We start from the raw sequence: 20,386 nt of genomic DNA, 5'->3' as shown, positions 1-20,386 counted from the left end.
GTCATGCTTATTTCGCTGAGCCAGTTTGGATCACATTTTCAGTTATTAGGACAGACGATGTGGGTGGCTTGGCGCAGTTGTGCGAGGCGGTTATACTCCAGTCACATGGTTTGTGGTTCAATCCCTCATCTCGCCCTGTCAGTGTGTTGTGTCCTTGGCAATGTTGCTCTCATGGTGGATTTCACCATTGCTCTGTATGTGTGTGAAACCGCGTAAAGCACTTTGAGACCGCTGAACCGGTGAAAGTGCTCTATATGAGTTATTTTACATCTGCTGAGGTCTTGTGTTGCTGTATCCCCTTGAGGTTTCTGCACACTTTGGATGTAAAATGATTATTTAAATAATTATTATACAATTATTATATTATAATAAAACATGAAGTATTTACTTTGAGGAGTTTGAAGCAACAGGAGTGTGATGCTGTATTGCTTTATGGGTCTCTGACAACATTGTGCCATCTCGAGGGTTAGGGTTATTGCAGTAACTAGTTACTACTTCATAGAATAGTGGTTACAATATGATTGACAATAAAAAGTAACTAATTACCCTTAAAAGTGATTCTCCTGAAAACAAAAGAACCTTACAATTTGCCTCATGTTTCCATCAAAATACTGTTTATTTTTTAAGCAGTATGTTATGCGAGTTAAAAAAATTTGGGAATTTTTGTAACTTGTTGCATGTTACTCTTTTCAAAGTAATGGATGGTTACTCTAAACTGTTTTCTGTACTGGAAATTAGTTACTGATAACAGTTAGTCGCTCTTTATTAAACATTTCTTCTTCTTTTTTTTTTTTAAATAATTGTATTTCCTGCAAATACAAAGTAACTATCAGGTTTTCCGTATGTAATGTAGTCTTGTGTTAATGTGCACATTGTGGAAGCCGTGAAAGAGGAGACGGACAGAGTTGTCGAGTCGTTTTTCTTTATTGCTTCACACAGCTGGACAGTCGATCTGTCAAACATTTCACCCGTGACATCGCCGCACTTCCTCCTTTAACTCTACCACATCACCAACACACACCCCACACGTCAACGACACACCCCTTCCACTCTGAATAAGAGAACCTCCCTCAAGGTGCACCACACAGGCCCCCCCTCCCCGAACATTCAGAATGGTACCACAACGTCATTAAAAAAAAATGGTTAGTTAAGTCCTGTTCGGAGGTCTTAGCATTCGGCCATAACGGCTGCGTTGCACCCCCACTGGAGTAGGTGCAGGTACCGATACCGGGGTTAATACAGGTGCAGGGGACATTGCGGCCGATGATAACTTGGGGGGGCACCCACGTCTCGGGGGTTGCGCCGCCTCCACTGGCTCCTCTGCCATGACATGGGCAGGTTTCAGCCGGTCCACTGAAACCCGGACATGCCTACCCCCCCATGTCCACCACAAAGTTCTTCGGCCCCGCTTCCAGGACGTGAAATGGGCCATCATACGGCGGGAATGGGTGGGCATCATGGCGAATGAACACATATTCAGCTGCCCTCAAGTTCTTTGGGACATTGACCGGGGAAGACGGTGATGAGCTGGAACCGGGTTGAACCTACGGGCCAGCTCCTTGAAAACCATCTTCCTGGCTATAACCATCCAGGGTTCTGATGGCTGTGGCAGGAACTCTCCGGGTACCCTCAGAGGCTGACCAAACACCAGCTCAGCCGACGACGCCTGGGGCCGAACGCAGGCCCAACATGACCCACGGCAGCCGATCAATCCAGTTGCTGTCCATGAGAGTAGCTCGTAGAGCGGCCTTCATTGTGCGATGAAAACGCTCGCACAGTCCATTCGCTTGCGGGTTGAAAGCCGTCGTCCGGTGTAGCTGCACCCCCAGGCTCTTCGCCACCTCTGTCCACAGCTCAGAGGTGAACTGGGAGCCTCTGTCCCATGTGACATCCAATGGCGTGCCATTCATCCATCTATCTTCTATACCACTTATCCTGTGTGTTTCACATAGACAATGAATGGGGAGCCGGAAATTCACATCCTGTGGACGCATGATTTTAACTAGCCAATGCATCCGTCGACTCCGGATTATATCGGAATCTGCCTTAGTAATCGGCAATATTTAGTTTTAACAATGTTGGCATATTAGATATATATCAGCACAAATCTAATAACATGCATCCCGACTGAAAATCTTTGTAGATGTGTATTTTCTGCATTTCAAGTAGGCTGAGTGCGAGCAACCATAACACGGTTAAAACCACAGGTTCGACTCAAGGAGTTGACTCAATCATCTTCCCTCTTGACCTACTTTCTCTACTGCAGTGAAACCGATGGGACAGGTGTGCATAACATTGCTACGTATTGCGTTACCGCTGTTTAAAAAGAATGTACGCATCTGTATACTACGATGATTCAGATAACATAATTGTCACAGTAATTGCGCCACAAAAAAAAAGAAATTATTAATGTGGCGCCAGGCATAATAATACAACCGTTTCATTAATTGCCACTGAAAAGAACCAGACCTACAGGTAGAAGCTGAATGTTCGAGGGGTGTGGCGCTTGTCACTTTGATTATGGTGACATCTAATTGCCACTTTTAATTATAATCATAGCCTATGCTAATGATAGGTTTATCATGGGGAAACAACACCTTATTTTAACATAACGTCTCAAAACCACTGCCAAATAGAAACTGAACATTGTGAAGGTCATCTCAGCACTAAACTAATCCTATTTTAATAAACTCCTTGGGGACGTTCCTTTTTTTTTTTTCCCCTCATTGACCCATGTAGCCACGTTACGATGCTCCGGGGAGCTGATGGAGGTCCAAGGTCTTGTTCACTGATCCACAGTAGCAGCCTGTCCGCTGTGGGATTTGAACCTGTCAACTTCCAATCTCAAATCTGCTTCTCTTGCCATTAGGCTACCTCTGCTCCAAATATTCTTATTACAACTGTCACATCATTTGAGGGTTTATTTTATTTTCATTTTTTAAATATATATATTCAAGACAAATGGTCAAAACTGTGGGAAAACTGTTTTTATTTTTACACCTAGTTGTCTCAAATTTTGTCATACCCATTGTGTCAAACAAGTGCTTTGAAAGCAGTGATATAAAATAAAAACCAGAGTGATACTACAGAGCCTCTAGTATTATGATGCAAATGACAAAGGAATGACTCACAATCTTTGGGTGTGTGTTCCATCAGGTATCATTATCATAGTTTTCTAAATTGAGCTGATCAACTTGTTTGCAAATAATAATGTACAGTCATCACCCTGTCATAATAATAGATTATTTAGGGCAACATGCCAAAAATATCATCTTTCATTCCCGTGAAACATTTTAAGAGACAGGTTTGTGTTTTTAATCAAAATTCTCAATAAAATGCGACTATTGGAGAAATTAAAAAAACAAAAATCGGAAGATCCTACAAGTAAAAGCTTGAGTGTTTTGAAGAATAAATCTATTAATCTTGTTTAATCCAGGGTTAATGGAGCCGATCCCAACTGACCTTTGATGAAGGTACTGTTTACCCTGCACGTGTTGCCAGTCCATCATAGGGTGTACCAACATAGTCACACATACTCACTGGCCTTTTGGTTCTTTTGGGTTTCAAGAAACTTTTTTGTCCATCTCTGAACAATTGATTGGGAAGAAAGAAGAAAAGATGGCAATTCATTCATTCTTTCCTTCCCCTAAGTCTCAGCAATGAGTCTCAGTTGTGTGTGTGCATCTTAAATAAAATCAAGTTCTACCTCATTGCTATTATTATTCTCTTCTTTATGCTTGGAAGTCACAGTGCTGTAAAAAGAAACGGCTTGTTATTTAATCCCCTTCATGGGATAAATGAACAAAGGATTTTCCAATGATTTCTTGTTTGGTTTAACTCTGCGTACAAAGGATGGATTAGAGGAACCTTGTTTGATCTTGTTGTCTGAGTAATGGTTTGAATTGTCGTTACACTGTATGGCTTTGACGTTGAGATAGCACAAGATATTCCATGAACGGTCATTTTCCTTAAAGACCGACTCTTATCAATTGAATAGGATACATGCAGAAGAGGGTGTACAGTTTCTGTACAATCACTGACCCAGTGCAAAAAAACATGGGTACACCTATCAAGTTTTTTAAAAAATGATTTAATTTTGGAGGTATTGCAAGCAGACATTCAACTATCACTTTGTTCTTTGGTCAATCTTTGACTACGGTTTTACTAAGCACAACAAAAGAAATCTATTAGATTATCTGTTTATTTCACAGAAACATAAAATAAATATTTCTTTTTTTTTTTTTTTAGTCAATCAAACGCAGTCCAACATGTCTGACACGTTTCCCTATTGGTAATGACAGGAATTCTCAGCCTGCGTGCATTGGCTCGACACACCCGTGTGATTAATTGCTGTCACTACTTTTGACATTTACTATCTTTATAAAACATTAATCATATGTTTGTTGCAGGCCAATGGAAACAGTCCTGTGATAACCTGATGAAGATTGACGCACCAAGCCCACGAAGATCCCTCGCAGTGAAGCAAGGATCTCTTTACCATGACATAGGTAGTGTGACACAAGAAAAGGGGGTCACTTGTGCTGAACTCGGATAAATATTACCTGTGTTTTTAATATTTTGTTCCCAGTAGGGCAAATTCCCTTCAGCAGAGCGCTTGAGGACAGTAGGGAAAATGATTGGAGGAAAAAGTTAGGATTTACCACAGTGTCTACTTGAGTGTTGAGGTATTTTTAAAATAAATGATCCCTTTTTATGATTGTGTTTTGGGTAATAATATTTAAGTCAAATAAATTGAGGTGTAATAAAAGCTATAATAAGCTTTAAGTTCAATGATCAATTATAGGTGTGTTAATTAGGACAGTTGTAGCCATTAAATATCAGAAGTTACTTCTGTCAGGATTTAAAGTGTCGAATCAAAATTCTAATTCACAAATTAATGTGATTTCTAAGGCTGAAAATTACACTTAAACAATAAACTTGGGAAATAATATCATGAACTACAATACATGTTGACTGCATCAAATGATGCTTCAGACTTTCTGATTTTTGGATGACATTTTTAACTTTGACTTTTTTTTTAATATAACCATTTAAAGCGCTGTTTGCTGCATCAGTGTTTTTCATGACTGAATTGAACGGCGGTGTTTGTTGACTGCTTGACTTCTTGTACATTAAAGTTGTTTCCGCCATACCAGAAATTCTCGCAATGACAATATAGGCTGTCAAAGTTTTATCAGCTGAACTGACGCTTGGCTGAAAAGTGGACAAACGAGTTTGGGCAAATAGCAAGATGTTAAAGATAAAGGAAGGTGCCCGACAATGTCCTCAGACTGCGAGCCAGACATCGCCAACTTGAATAGGCATATTATTCTTAACACCTGCTGACTGAAATTCCAGTCATGCACATCAAAACAGTCAAACGTTGTACTCTATAGCGAGAATGGTGGGGTGGTGGGAGAGGGAAAATATGTCGGTGCCTATAATGTGGGTGCTTGGTTGAAATGGCACAATGTTCTTTTTTGAAAGAAAAAAAAAAATGTTTGGGGGAAGAAAAAAAGACCTGCTGAAAAATTTCCAATCTCAAAGTTATACTCTTTCGGTATTTGACAAAGTCTGACTCACATTCAAACTTTAAATAAACATATATCCCATTCTTTATTTTCCAGTCACACCCTCCTCTCCGAGAAACGGCCCTCTGGCTCCAGATATAGATATCGAGATCCGCACTTTGCTTTCCTCTTACCACAAAGAAAGGTAGGCTCTTGTCCACGGAGCACACGCTACTCCCACTTTTCACTCATGAATTTGCTCGTTCGTATTCACTTTCCCCTGGGTGCATTAGAGACAAAATCCTAACCTAATGCACAACGCGACAAGGATAATCACCTGTTTGTAAAGACAAGTCTCACAGGGTTTGTATTGTAGGTACAAGCAGTGAAACGCTTCATGCTTATTGCTTCTAACAAGAATGTTTGGACCCACCAGCACAGACAAAAAATGTTGAGTGAAGAAATAATCCCTGTCGGTCTACTCTGTGTAGATAAGCCACGTTTTCATCAATACTTTACAGATAATAAGATACATTCTCGTTATGATCTTAGTTTCTCAGGATATTTTGGAGGTATTGTACTTTACATGCTTTCTCGGCCTGTGCTATTAATATGTTAAATGGACCGTCAATTACTTAGGCACGTTAATTATCCAACTTTGAGCTGAGTCAAGCTTTAATAACAAGTTTGTTATTAAGTCAGAATTACTTGTTTGTCCAGTTTAGTTTTTTTATTATCATGGGAAAGGCAGTAACAGACCACCTTTTTTTTTCTTTTTCTTTTTCTTTTTCACACACCCATTGACAGCAGCAGCATTCTCCAACAAGTGACATCAGAACTAAGCAAGATAAATACCTCTTGGGTTTAAATGCATAGTGGTCCTCTCATACAAATGTGAGTTATGTCATGAAATGCTGACTGATAATTTGATCTCTCACAGTGGCGAGCAAACAAAAGTTACAAGTTTAGATCTGTAGACAATACACAGGGGTGACGGCAACTATACATTTTGTGGTTTGTGTACAGAGAGATCAGTTTGGTCGGATGAGTTTGTAAGAGTTGATATGTGTAGTGTAAACTAGACCTTTACAATGCGGCTTTGTGTGACTCTCAATAGTTCTGTATGTACGGTTCCTCTAGTATGCAGTGTTCTCTTCACAGGCCAGTAGTGAGTCACAACTACATATTATATGCATGACCATACGGTGCGCAAGTAGCTGGATGTATATCAAGCTGTGATTTTCCATCTTTCTCTGGGGAAAACCAGTGAGTCACTGGTGACGTTCAGCACGGATGGCATGGCAAAATCGCTCACATGTCACCTGTCACATGTGTTATGGTTATAATGAGAGATCGTAAAAGTTGTTTACACATGCCACGTGACAGTTTCATCCGTGGATCATAAAGCTAAACTGCTCATCGTTAAAATGTGTAAATTGCTGATGCAATGCAAACGGAGATAAAACAGTAAATTTTCCTGGAGTTAAATGTGGTTCATTCATTTCTGAACTACTTGCAGTCTTTGTACGGAGATTTGGCAAATGGAGTCTGCTGAGAAATACCGCAGCCATATCCTCATACCAACTGAGGATCTGATAAGGTTCTGGTAGACACACTGTTGTTTTTCCACAGATGGTTGTTGAATAGTATCAGGTGGCTGGCAGGCATGATGGATACACTTTCACCAACTGGAATGTTTAATAGGAGGGGTGTGTCAATTCTAATTCATTCCATGTGATATAATCCATAAAGTATCAGCGATCAAAAACATTGATTGAAAGCAATGACGCCTATTTAATACTTCTCTATCACAGACCTTCATGTTTCTTTGTGTGTGTGTGTGTTTATCCTTTTAACTAATATTTCTGTCTTTTTTCAGTTATTGATGGCCCTGCTATGGTTATACTGAAGAGGCGATAAACTTCCTTTTTATGTCTTTATGGGCTTGCCGTGTTGAGCCTAAGAAGTCGACGTGGCCAGTTTTAAACATTATGTGGTGCTCTTTTAAAATTTGAAGACTATACACTTCACCTCTTTCCTGATTTGTTTTTTCATAGTGAGAGGGGGAAAAAAAGGTTAATAGTAGCAAAAACCTTCTATCCATGATTTTTGCCTCAACTTGTTATACATACTGATGCCACAATATGTGGACACCATCAATCAGACTATCCTGTCACATATACATGTCAGAAATGTTTATTTCATCAGTGTGTCGGAAAAAATAAAAACAACCTGCTATACTTTTTTAGTTGACTGACAGTTCATTGAATACAAAGGCTCTAACTGAGTGACACACATTCATCAAGCCGCCATCAGACCCCAAGATCTTTCCTATAGCTGCATCCCCCTAAAGCTCTTTGATGCCCCCACTGCCCCCCACACACACACACTCTTCCTGGAGAGCCCTCAACTCTACAGTTTGAGATTTACTGACAGACGGGAACTGTCGTTCAGCCGGTTCAAACCAGGATGTTCGCCCAGTGAGTCAAGAGCATTAAAGCACTTACCACAAGAAAACCCAGTAATGTAGAGGGACACATTCCCTGCAACTGTCCAACAAGCCTTCCTTTTCATGCTTTAAACCCGAAACCACAGAAGTAGTCCTGCAAGCTCGCTTGTGACTTTGAGTCACAAACAAAACATTAAAAGAGAAAAACCTCTTTTACTAAAAGCAGACAATGAACTTTACTGTATCCACCCCTGGGTATAGACACGTTGAAAATCATCTGGTCACATCTCCGGGATGCCATTTAGTCTGTGTGGGAATCAATCTTATGACCACATGTATCTAATGCCAACATGTCAAAACCACGCAGGACGAGGAGTGCTCACATCTGGTTTCCTGTGATCATATAACCAACCCGATTAACACACACCAATACATATCAACCAACTCATTGTAACATCAGCCGCACACTTCTCTGTGCATGTATTACGTATAGACTGATAAGAAAAGGCACCTTAATGATGATCAATGCAGTTTTAGTTCAACTTGTTCACATGGAAAAAGGGAATTCAGACAAAATTGTAAATTTCTAGAAATACCTTTCATAAACTCAAGGAATCTCAGTTCTAAGGCTTCGTTATAAGAATGTTTAGGGTGCACAATACATAGATTTAATCAAACATTTGTACATAATGCACATTTAAGCTTCTCATTCATCAATCTTACTGATTTGAAAAGCCTGACTACATTCCACCTCCATAAATATTGATAAAAGCCAGAGAGCCTCAGCTTCATGATGCTGCCATGTTCCATGTTATATTTTGTGTGTAACTCAAAACCCAAGTGTCTTCTTTTAAAACGTTATAAAGGATCAGAAATATGAAGAGTGACTGAGATCCCAAGTTAAGCAATAACCCTCCTGTATATTCTCAGGAAAATATTTTGTAAACATGAAATGCCAAGAGTCTCTTGAGTTTCCTTTTTTTTTTAATCTCAATAATACAATATCAAGTACTTAAGTCAAGACAAACTAACTTGGGGAATATTGATTGATTTGATAACCTTCTGAAAATACTGTTCAAACTAAATTCTCTCAAGACTGATAATATCACATGAGTCGTTTGTGATGCCAATGAGCAATTTGTACGTAACAATCAGCGTCAGAAGATCCAGCGATAGGAGTGGCGGCATAGAACGCATGTTGTCGTCACGCCAAAATAATTAGTCACATCATGACCTGAATGCCAAAAAAAATGATGATAGTAATAAAACGTGTCCATGGGATGTGTCAACATACCAAATAAAGGTGAAGATTCCAAACCTAAAATTGTCATGTATTGACGTTATGTGAGGTCAGCGGTGGTAGACTAAACTTTAAATGAAACTGTTAAGACTTTCCTGGCTGAATAAAGCATCGGGAATGCAATAAGCTATTCAGCATAATATATGGCGCTACAGTTCAAAGCATGTTTGCCAAATGTTTCACAGGGAAAACAAAGCTGTTTGCATAATTTCCCTGTGTGCATTTCCTAAATATATAAAATACACAAATGTGGCCCTTGCAGTACCTATTGATAAACATAAGCAGTCTGAGGGTGGCCGAATAAAGTATTTCTATTCTATTTTATTACTCTCAACAAATCAGACATGAAACGTATGCCTCATGTTCTTAAATTTATTTTAATTCACAAAATAATTAGGCTGAAATATTACATGTGCATCACAAACAATACTCCTGTACAAAACAAAGCGGTAGTGCACTTTCTCTTTACATTCAGCTGACAGTGATATCATTGTGGGGCTGTTTTTAGGTTAATGTCAATCCGATGAGGGATTTATATACAAAATGTACAACTTCAGTAAGCTGCAACACATATCTGTGAGGACGATATTACACACAAGTCAGCTTTGGTGTGGTGTTGGTAGGTTGAAGCAATTCTTTAATCTGACTTCTATGACGAGCTTGAGATCATTTTCTTCAGCTTCATGACCTCTTCAGTGGTGAGGTGCAACAGAGAGTTGGAATTCACCATCAGCACAGCCTCATTCTTCTGCCTCGCTCCCTGCACAGCGTCTTCTGTACACAACTTAGGGACAAAGTCTGTCTGAGCTCCGTGAGGACTGCCGGCGGAATTTACTGGAGTGACGGGAGGCTGGTCCTCTTTGTCACGCGCGTCCCAGATACGTGGGGATTTTGAGTTGAATGACTTGTTTATATTCTGCAGATCAAACGGATAGGCGTCTTGGCTGGCAGCATTTCTCAGAATGCCACCCAAGGGCAAGGCATTGTAGTTGGGGAAGTGATTTTGGCTTGGATTGTGGTGATTGCCAGTTGCTTGCGCGCTTGGTGTAGGGCTTGGCGCATTCCTCAGCCTGAGATCCTGTGCCGAGCTCTGAGTGTTCAGTTGAAATGTCAAGTTCGCATTGAAGCCCTCTGTGTCGGTCCAATTCCTTTGTCGGAGATACTCTTCCTGAGCAGAAAGAGAAGCCTCCTTGGCTTTGTGTGCCAGGGCAGACGGCCCATACAGCTTGAGCCAGTTGTGAAAGACTGACAGCGGTATCTCAATTTCCATCTTGCCTTCTTTCTCTCGAGGAACGCCCGGCAGCATATGACTGGGACTGAGCGCTTTTAAATCGGCACTGCCCTCTCGGTCTTCTTTCGACCTGATTGTAGTGTCTGTTTTTGGAGAGCTGGCCTTCTGTGGCATTTCGGTGGCCTCCTTATCGCTTCCCGATGACAAACTGTATATGGGGCTACTTGACTCTCTCCTGGACTCCCTTGCTTTCACAGGATACGGATATGTTGAGCCTCCTTCACCAGGGTCGCCCTCCTGTGTCTCAGATCCCTCGCTTCTTGGAGCGCCGGCGTGAAGAGTGGTGTAAAGCGGGGAGGGCTTGTTCAAAAACTTTGGGTTTTTGCTGGAGGAAGGCGGGGAGAACGACGACACGGGGTAGCAGCTCGGCTCTCGGGGTGACATCTTTTTGCTGAGGTTCAGGGGTTGCTGGACCAATCCGGACGAAGTTTTGTACCACTCCGAAAGGCTGCGTAGGTGGTCCAGTGGCTCTGTGCCTCTGTCTATTGAGTTCAGGGGAGACGGTGGGATTGGAAACGGGGGTTTTGGGGCCGGGGGCCTGTGTGGTGTCATCACTGCGGAGGAGATGGGGACGTAGGAGGGCAGAACTGTGTGGGCTGGGGGGAAGAAGTGAGGGTAGTGGAGAGGAAGAGAAAAAAGGCTCCCATGTGGATCTGACTGAAGATGATGAGGGGCCTGGTGGAAACAAAAACAAATTAGGTTAAAAGAAATCCACCGTAGCACTTCACAGTTTATTTCTATATTTTCCTACACAGACATAAACACTGGAAACTTCCCATTTAGCTCTTGGCAAGGAAACACATTCCTCAAAACCCGTCTTTTCCTTGAGTGTATTAGTTTCTCAGAAATTCTGAAGATGAGGATGTGCAAATGCTATTTTGTTCATAAAAAGAGGAAAAAGCTTCAAAACTGTTTTAATAAGCAGCGTTTTTCTCCCTTCAGTCAATGCACAACTGTTCTTCTTTGGTACACCCCAAAGTTTTGTTTGACTATGTTAACACACACCTGGTGCATTGGTAAGGTCAACATCCTGCGTTTGAGAGGCCTCGGGTCACAGTCGTCGTTCTTGCTGTAGGTGACATAGTGGAAGGGCTTCGGCTGATGCTGAGGTAGGGCGCTCATTATGATGCCTTTCGTGTGGCATTCATATGGCAAGAGCAACCTACACACACACACAACGAAAACATTGGTTTGGTTTGTGAAACGGTGAGAAAAAGCACTGCGCGCACACAGTGTGAGACATGAGCATGAAATGTAACTCACTTCTCATAGTGCCGGCGGGTGCAGGTCGCCGCGCTCGTGCTTCGAGGATTTCCTCCGAGCGTGTTGTATACCTGTTTCCACAACTGCTGAGAAGTCACCTGGAGTGACACAAAAAGTTTTTGAGCACATAGCATGAAGCACATTCATTTGTGTCGCCCCGAAGATAATGCAGATCGCCAGGAGGATCTTTGTTTAGACAAAGTCTTTGTTAAAGACAAGACTGCATACTGTTATTTTATAGTCTGTTTGTTAAATAACTTATCAATTTCTAGCAATGCAAGCAGTATTATGTCGTATATTTCACATTATGTCATGTTGATATTCAAATTAAGGCGTTTAAAAAAAAAAGGTCTACCAAATTGTAAATATTAATCAAGATAAATGTGAATTTGAATGTGAAGCTGAAATACAAATTTATTACCTGTGTGTAGCCTCCCAAGTCATTGACGGTCTTGAACATCAGAAATAAATCAACTGAAAGAAGGAAAAAGATGCACAAATATTTAGATAACCAGCTTTTTTTTAATCTTTGCACTAGATACTTCTTATTAGACACCTAAAGTATTATTTTCTTAGTTCAACATGTTAGCTATCTAAAGTATAGCCTAAAACACTGTTAAAAAGAGGCAATATGTATAAGTACTTTGTTTGAAGCCCAGATGTGGGATCCTCTCTATTGGTGTGTCCCTTTTCCTCATAAAAAGGTAAAGTTCTTTAAGGAACTGCTCCTCGTTCATCTCCTTCATCGACTCTTTCGGTCGAAGCTCTTGAAAGTCTTCCTTTGCCATCTCCATGTGTACCTGAAAGCACAATGAACAGAGAAACCATTGTCAAATACCGAGATGACCACTCTAGATATTCTAGTTGCAACGCAGAGTGAAACACACCTCTCAATGTGAGATGCTACAGTGCCTCTCTGTTAGCGAGGCCACATCAATTTGATTGATGGTGGGCAAACACAAGCAGATTTTTGACTATTTATCAAGGTTTAATTGCTTGTCTCACTGAACTTTACCCTGTTCTTTCAGAAAACATACCACAGATGTGAGTCTCAGAGGTGGCATCAATGCACTCTTTCATTCACATCTTTCCTGATACTGCTACAACTATTTTGCATTCTAACTTTGAGTCCACCTGTGACTCCAGAAGAAGAGTAAAGCACCAGTAGGTTAAATGCATTTAGACACAATAGTCACCAATCATAGCAGAAACTTCATGCACCAAGAGATTGAAACCAATGGTAAAATGCAGCATTATTATTCAGGTAAAAACAATACATAAAGAATGGCATTTAACTCAGTTCAGAAGTTTATTTTATTTTACCTGTTTCTCCATTGCCAGAATAATGATGGATGTGTTTATCTGATGATCACAAATATTTACTGGTTGGAAATCCCACCATTGAAACAAAAAAAGTCGAATAAAATAGAGCAAAATCCCAGCGACGGTTCAGCAGTGTAGCATCACGGCAGGCGCGCACCTGTCCCTCGTGTCTGTCAGTGTGACTGTGAGTAACTAACTGTGGAGGTGTTTACTCTATAACGTCTTCCTGCAGAGATTTCGTTGGTCGGACCAGTTCGACTCGCTCTTGAACATGTGCTCCAAAAAAAATAAAACGGCACGCAGGTACACGCCTCACAAATTGGGAAAATAATATAAGATCCAGGGAAATTGTGTGCCTTGAAATGATTTTACAGCCTAAAATGTGTTGTTTTTGATGGATTTTTTATAAATAACAACCCCGGTGAAAGCACAGGACTGGTCTTAACTCTCACTTTTTCAAATATTCATGCACAACTTGGATCATCATGGGGGCCAAAAAAAAAATCAGAGGGCCAAATTATGACCAGAGGCTTCTTCCACTTACATATTTGAGACTAGAACTACTAACCTTCTCGTTGTAATGTTCATTGCATGAATGCTGTTGCTCAAGCAAAGGAAAATTAATTAAATGACTTTTCTTTTTTTTTTTTTTAACTCGGCAATACATTTAGCATTATAGTAGTGGCATCGGAATTATAAATGGTATATGTGGGTAAATTGACCACCAAGATTTTGGACCTTTGGTGTCCAAGCCTGTTTTCCAGGATTTAGGTCATCATGTAGACTCTTTACACTCATATGGGAAACACTGCACCACTTCATGCTTTCTGAGATCAGCACATAAATTGTGTGATGAATTATTTTATTGCATGTTGAACTGAAAAGATCGGTTTTGAAATGACCATACATCGGTTTGATTGGGCTCTGTTTCGGTGTACAGTTTGTGTGTTGAATGGTGTCTTTTGAGGCACTCGAGTTAATTCCCCAGTCCAAAGACATGGTTCGCCGGTGACTCTGAAAGGCTCATAGGTTTGGGAGTCATTGTGTTAGATTAGATTAGATGGCGTGGCACTGTGTAAATGTAGGTGTTTGTGTGTATGACAGGCGTGTCTATTGAAAGATGCAACGACAGGTTTTCTGCCGCCAGACATGAATTTTATGTTGATTGGTGACAATGTCCTTCCTACTGTATAAGATGAAATGTACTTTACATCCATGTCTTTCAGGGACTACAGAGCATATTTACTTGATCCTAATGACCTACTTAGCGTTTTAGCTTCCTGCAGCTCTGGTCTGGACACAACTCTTAAAGAAGAAAGGCTCAATGGATGTTTTCAGATGCATTGCTCTGGTATAAACAATACATGCTTTGGATTCAAACAAAGTTTTTACTTGGACTTAAGAAATGATTATAAAGGCTCTTTTATTTTTCCTTTTGACTCTTCTGTTTCATTCCACATATTAGAGGAAAGCAAGGGTGGTGCTTTGAAACTGGTGAATATGACTGATGATTTGTTTTAGCTGTCAGACTTCCTTCATGAATTCGTTGGCATGTATTCATTGTCATATGCTCGCTTTCTTTCTGTCATTTCAATTTGTAGGGTTTGTCAAAATCCTTATCAAAATATTATGTTACTAAACTACCAAGGACACAAACGTATTTAAATATTATGAGAAATAATAATGGCATTTGAAACGTCCAATACACCTATTGGAAATTGGGGTTCTAATTGATATGGTTGTGGCTAAGCAAACATACACAAACAAGAAAGATCAAATTTTACCTCATTATTATAGAAGGGTGTCAGTAAATGGAATATTATTGAAGAAGAAAAAATAAGAATGCCTCTGGAAGTTCTTTTCTAATTTGATAATATTTTTTGCATAATTGCCCACAAGCCAAGTCAATAGTGGAAAGTGGAAAATTAAAAAAAAATATATTAATTTTGGGAGTTCACCAAAAACATCATTATGAAGGCATCAGACACTTGGTCTTTATAGTTTTTAAGATTTTGTAACTTATTTGAAATGAGGTCTTTGTATTTACATTTTTTTTGATTACATCATAACGTCATTTTATATGCAGTAAAACCAAATCACACGTCAAACTAAAAGATCAGTGCTCCTATCGTCTAAAGATGAAGTATTTAGATGTAAGAACATATTTTGTTAGAAATTTGTATTCGTAACAAATCACACATTGAAATCTGTCTGAAATTAAGAGAGTTGTTGTGATTTTTACTGCTGGATTGACTACAGTCACAAAAGGAAGCTGAACAGAGATGTATTAAGTGAAGTTTTAATTTACATTTGTTTAAGTAGTGGTAATAAACAAGTGTCAGGCACATCTCTCTTTTTTAGTGACTTTTACTTAAGTTTTTGGGTGCAGAAGTGCCTGCACCTTCTTTAATTCAGTCATTTTCCACAAACTGTTTATTGGAGGTTACAATCCTTTTTTTCTTCAAAGGAGCAGAATTCTATCCTAGATGAGGCATCGAACCGCACATCTTAACACACCATTTATTGATTATTTTCATTGGAGTGGAACAGTGATTTGTATAAAGGCAAATCCAAGTGTGGAAATCCTTTGAATGACTTAAAGCCTGAAAATTCCACAATATTAATGTCAGGTCTTCCTGTTCAGATTACAGACCCAACTGACTGAAATGTGTTGATTCAAAGACAAGAGTTTTATCAAGAAAAGTGTTATTGAAAGGAGTTATTGAATTTAAAGTTTGTTACAAATGCTGTATATGCACTGGAGGATATAATGAGTTGTGAAATATTCCGAAACTGACCAAACCCAACAGAGAACAAAGAGCTGGCATTAATAAGGATAATTTAGAGTAATACCAGGCTGTGAGTTACTTGGAGACGGGGCACGTCAACAGGTCTGCGACACAGGGAGTGGGAAACGGCGTCTAATGAACAGTACGTCCAATTTATATTAAAGCTGCAATTACTTCACATTGGACGCTCAAAAGAGGAGAGTGACTGGACAGTTTCATTCCTCTGAACAGCCGCCAATCCCACGTTTCATTAAGGAGCTTTGTAACTATGGAGCTTTGTAACTTTCAATATACCCCCCCCCCCCCCCCCCCCCAAAAAAAAAACAAAAAACTGTTGCAGTGTGGCAATAGTTTGCAGAGCTTTATCAGCTTCATCACACAAGAAACAGGTAAATAGCAAATATGTTGAACAACAAATGAACAAAGATCCATTTCAGTTGCGTTTCACTGATATAATCAAAAACGCAAAGTTAGAAATGTGCGGATGAAAAACTTGGGGACAACCGTATATTCTGACTGCGCCAAACAGCTGATTAACTCAAATGCCCCTGACTTCTTTTCGTAGTTTCCTGTTCCGTTGTGATCTTGTAATTCAGAATATGGTACAACCACGTGCAAGGCAAGAGCTGGACCTGAGCCATCACAAATACGTGGCTGTTGTTGCTTGTGATCCAGGATTGCGAAGTAATGGAAACACAATTATGCTTTGCCTGTGAATCAGAAACAACAACAAATATCCATCCTAATGTGAATTATGCAAACAATAACTGGGTAAACCACACTTGACCACCAAAAGGCCGAGAAGCGATTAATAACAAGTTATGTGACAGAAGATTAATGAATATCAAGTTTTCTAATAAAAGCAACACACACAAAGCTCAAAGAACACACACCTGACATTTCTCTTATAGGAAAGCCGGTCATAAAATCATTTTGCCAACTTTAAACAAACATTTCCTTGAGTGTAATCGTTGATTTGAAAGATCAAGAAAGTCTGTTGTGTGAGATCAAAAAAGGTATGTCCTTCCAAATTAAACAAACTTCACATTGCGCAATGGAAAGAAAAAAAAAAAAAAAAAAAAATTGAACAATTTTTTTATGGAAATGTCCATAATGCAGTGGTACATTGATAAAAACAAAACCTGACTACCACTATTGGCGCTGCCAAACAACTTCATCAACAATAGCACAGCGGCAACTCCCAATTCTATACTGAGACCTAATTCCCCAAGCGTCTTGTTAGACTGGGTTTGTCCATACCTACCATGTTATGATGAGCTGACGCCAACCAAGGACACAATGTTTTAAATAAGTACTTGCTGAGTGAAAAGGGAAGAGAAATGAACAGGGAGCCAATGGCCAATTACTTTCAACAATAGCGTCTGTAAAACTGGAACACCTTAGATAATGAGAGCTTTTCTAATGATATTCATCCAGCTTGTTCTTGGCTGCTAAAGATGTTTGCCGTGAAAGTTTTGCAGCTTATTCTATTTATTTTATTTTTTCAAAAACTTAGTCATCGCACAGGGCTAAAAGAATGCATTTATTTTAATTTGGTAAATTAATGTCTTGGCCACAAACAAAAGCTGTCCATGTGTCCAGTCACGGTGCTGGATCGTGCCCTCGATTGAACGTGGAGTTAAGATAACGACAAAAGACATGTTGACTCTGCTTTGATGCATATCTCTCAGCCAACCACCACCTTTATGAAACGCCAAACCCCTATTGAAAAGACGCTGCTGTGTAGGTGAGGCACACATATGGTATGGGCAGTAAAATTATCTCACGCATGCTGTGCCAACGAAGCAATAAATGCCTCACTGCAGAGATATACGTATATATTGCCAATGCTTTAAGAAATATTTATAGGGCATCTTTTTATGCTTTCCTTTTTAGTTCTAACTTGAAAGTTTTCCACAAATACAACCCACTTAGGGTTTTGTTTTCCTCTCGAATTATAGTTTTCAGTTTCTCTTTTGGCAACAGGCTGGTTTTTTAACTTTAAATTGTGGTGTTTGATTCTAGAAGTCGTGGGTTTGTGTCTCTATGGTCTACATTGTTTATCGTCCTCATTTTCTATGATAGACATGTTGGCTGCAGGATGCCTTTGTATTATTATTATTAATATTATTATTATTGTGAATCCAGTTTATTTGTCGAGTTATGTAAAATTGCAGACAACTTTGTCAGCTTTGCTGTTATATGGCTTAAATGACTACTCCAAGAATTGAATTCTCATTCTCACATTTGTGCCAAGTTCTCAAAGCAGTGTGGTCTTTTATTATTCTTACTTTTTTTATTTTATTTAGTGTGAATTTGCTTCTGTCACCCATTAATTTATGCAATGGTCATATCTAAAATGTGCTGCAGATTCTCCCCAGAGCAAAATACGAGAGTATCATCAGTGAAAAGAATAATTTTGATACATTGCACAGATCACAAACAGCTTGAACCCTAATACTGACCCCTGTGGTACCCCGGTAGTAATATCCATATAATTTGATTCGTGTTTCCCAGGTAACTTCTCACAAGCTCATGCTGGTTCTCTTTAATCCATTTTGGTTATTGGTGTTGATTGGTTTTTTTTTTTTTTTTTTTTTCAAAATCGGTAAATATCACATTATTGTCAAATCAATGTTGACCTGCCTGCTCTGAATCTACTTTGATTGTTTTCCAGTAGGATTTTCTTGACTGGTTTCAGACACAGCCTGACACATAATCACTCATGCACACACTAGCTGAGCTTCATCAAGAAATATGAAAACAAATCTTATCCTGAGACAAATGACTCGGAGAGAACACCGTGTAAACTATGCACTGATAATTATTGTCTCCTGAAAAAAAAAAAAATACAGCACAGTGCTTCTGATCAAACCTTAACCAAAGGTGAACTTGTGATATATTTGTTAGATAACCGCATGTATCAACTATCCATACAATAAGATTTGCGGTTTTGCATACAGTTTGGAGAAATTAAAATCAAATTAAAACATGCTATAGCTAATGGCTGATGGAAACTATTGCCTCGGTCTTCAGATCAAAGAGAAATGAATGAATTCCTTGTTTTGTAGTTGGTAACACAGGATAGATTGTTGATGGGGCCGACCTCAAATCACGCAATGACAAGTCATCTCTGTCACTCAGGGATGCCAGGCTGCACGATGCAGCGATCGCTTCTCAGGGGGTGTGAATTTAAAGCAGTTCATATATCACATCAAAAATAGGCTTTAAGATCCATAACCAGTTTTGCGCATTAATTTATTGTGTCACCTCATGTGGTATTATTCAAAATCCTTTTTATTGGTCTTTTATGTAAGTCTTCAAACAAAAAAGCAGTTGAAGATATGTGTCTAAGAGAAAATTGAAGATTTTTGCCGCAGTGTAATTTGCCAACACGATGAGGACTCAAACGTTAAATTCACTGAAATTTATTTTTTGACAGGTTAAAAGCAGCTACAATAAAATCCACTTGAGACTGTTCTGATCCTATCTAACTCTACCATGACTATCAACGATTGCAAAGTTTTCGTGTAACTGAAATGCCCCTGCATCCTAAAAGTGTTCACATTTAACAGTTTCTTTCTTTTTAAATCTATCGTGAGCCACTTGAAAGTAGTTCATAGCAGAGTGTCCTTTACATTTTTCAGCGTCATCCCATAACCTGGACTCACCCCTCATGCAGGTATGTTGTGGCCCATGGCCACGAGCTGCATGTTTTACTCCCATGATGTTGAGAATCTCAATTATGTGATTATGAAAATAGCCCATTTACAAACTAAATGTGTTCAAAGATGCCACCATGTGACCCTAAATGACTTTAAGTCAAAGTAAAATCCTCCCATCAACCAAAAAGAGAGAAAAAAAGAAAAAGGCAAATTACCACTTTTAACAGTTAACTAAAGTCCATTAACACAGTAAGTGATTAAATGAGTCAGTTTTTGGAGGGAGGAATGGAACACACAAGTCTCCCACCCGCAAGCAAAGGTCATTTAAAGGGCCACACATGTTGTTTGACAGATTGATATGAAATCCAAATAAAAAAAATACTTTATTTCTTAAATATGTACTATGTACCTGCACATTTATAGTCATAGGGAAGAACAATCAGTGCATATCTGCACAATTGTTTACAATTTTTCTTACTTGTCAGTGGCATGTACAGGCAGCTTTGCTTTAACTATAAAGAGAAATGGCCGAACAAACTTTTTTATTTGACCTAATTTTCTTAGTGTTTTTCTATATTCTTTCTAATTGCTTCTTGATTATGACAAAATTCTACTAACTGTTCAAAGGACGAAAACCTACAGCATTTCCTCATACTGATGTGGGACATTCTCGACCCAACACTACATGATTCTTCTACAACCGGTGTTTCCTTGTATCTTAACGACAGCATGGGAAATTTGATCCCAGTTTCATAACAGATATTTCAACAAAAATCCGTGCACAATTGATCACTTG

At 39.3% G+C, this 20,386-nt stretch overlaps 2 protein-coding genes across 4 annotated transcripts in view; one reads left to right on the top strand and one right to left on the bottom strand.

Moving 5' to 3' along the window:
- Nucleotides 1-20,386, top strand: part of LOC308117818 (rhotekin-like) — a 60,282-nt gene that overhangs the window by 11,392 nt on the left and 28,504 nt on the right. Inside the window, exons 11-13 of one of the 3 annotated variants that reach the window (XM_080476954.1) lie at nt 4,410-4,508; nt 5,628-5,715; nt 7,390-7,756. The exons of 1 other annotated variant lie outside the window; for it this stretch is intronic. In XM_080476954.1, the coding sequence (XP_080333080.1) occupies nt 4,410-4,508; nt 5,628-5,715; nt 7,390-7,396 (194 nt within the window). In that variant the 3' untranslated portion in view covers nt 7,397-7,756. Of the gene's footprint in view, nt 1-4,409; nt 4,509-5,627; nt 5,716-7,389; nt 7,757-20,386 lie in introns of those variants that run through there. One more of the 3 variants, XM_080476953.1, reaches the window with a different exon arrangement.
- Nucleotides 8,946-13,326, bottom strand: arid6 (AT-rich interaction domain 6). The gene is made up of 6 exons (XM_080476247.1): nt 13,137-13,326; nt 12,457-12,613; nt 12,235-12,287; nt 11,814-11,911; nt 11,556-11,712; nt 8,946-11,225 (listed from the first exon to the last, which is right to left on the bottom strand). Exons 1-6 carry the CDS (start codon nt 13,146-13,148, stop codon nt 9,909-9,911), a joined length of 1,794 nt encoding a protein of 597 aa, XP_080332373.1. The 5' UTR covers nt 13,149-13,326; the 3' UTR covers nt 8,946-9,908.

The sequence above is a fragment of the Lipophrys pholis genome (assembly GCF_963383615.2).
Source record: "Lipophrys pholis genome assembly, chromosome: 12".
NCBI classification, from domain to species: Eukaryota; Metazoa; Chordata; class Actinopteri; order Blenniiformes; family Blenniidae; genus Lipophrys; species Lipophrys pholis.
This window is presented reverse-complemented; position numbering and strand designations above follow the sequence as displayed.

Excerpts from the sequence above, each read along its gene's own strand:
- arid6 (XM_080476247.1), bottom strand. Across the intron at positions 12,288-12,456 it reads ACATCTGGGCTTCAAACAAA|TTGATTTATTTCTGATGTTC; the intron begins GTACTTATACAT and ends TCCTTCTTTCAG. Across the intron at positions 11,912-12,234 it reads ACTTGGGAGGCTACACACAG|GTGACTTCTCAGCAGTTGTG; the intron begins GTAATAAATTTG and ends GTGTCACTCCAG.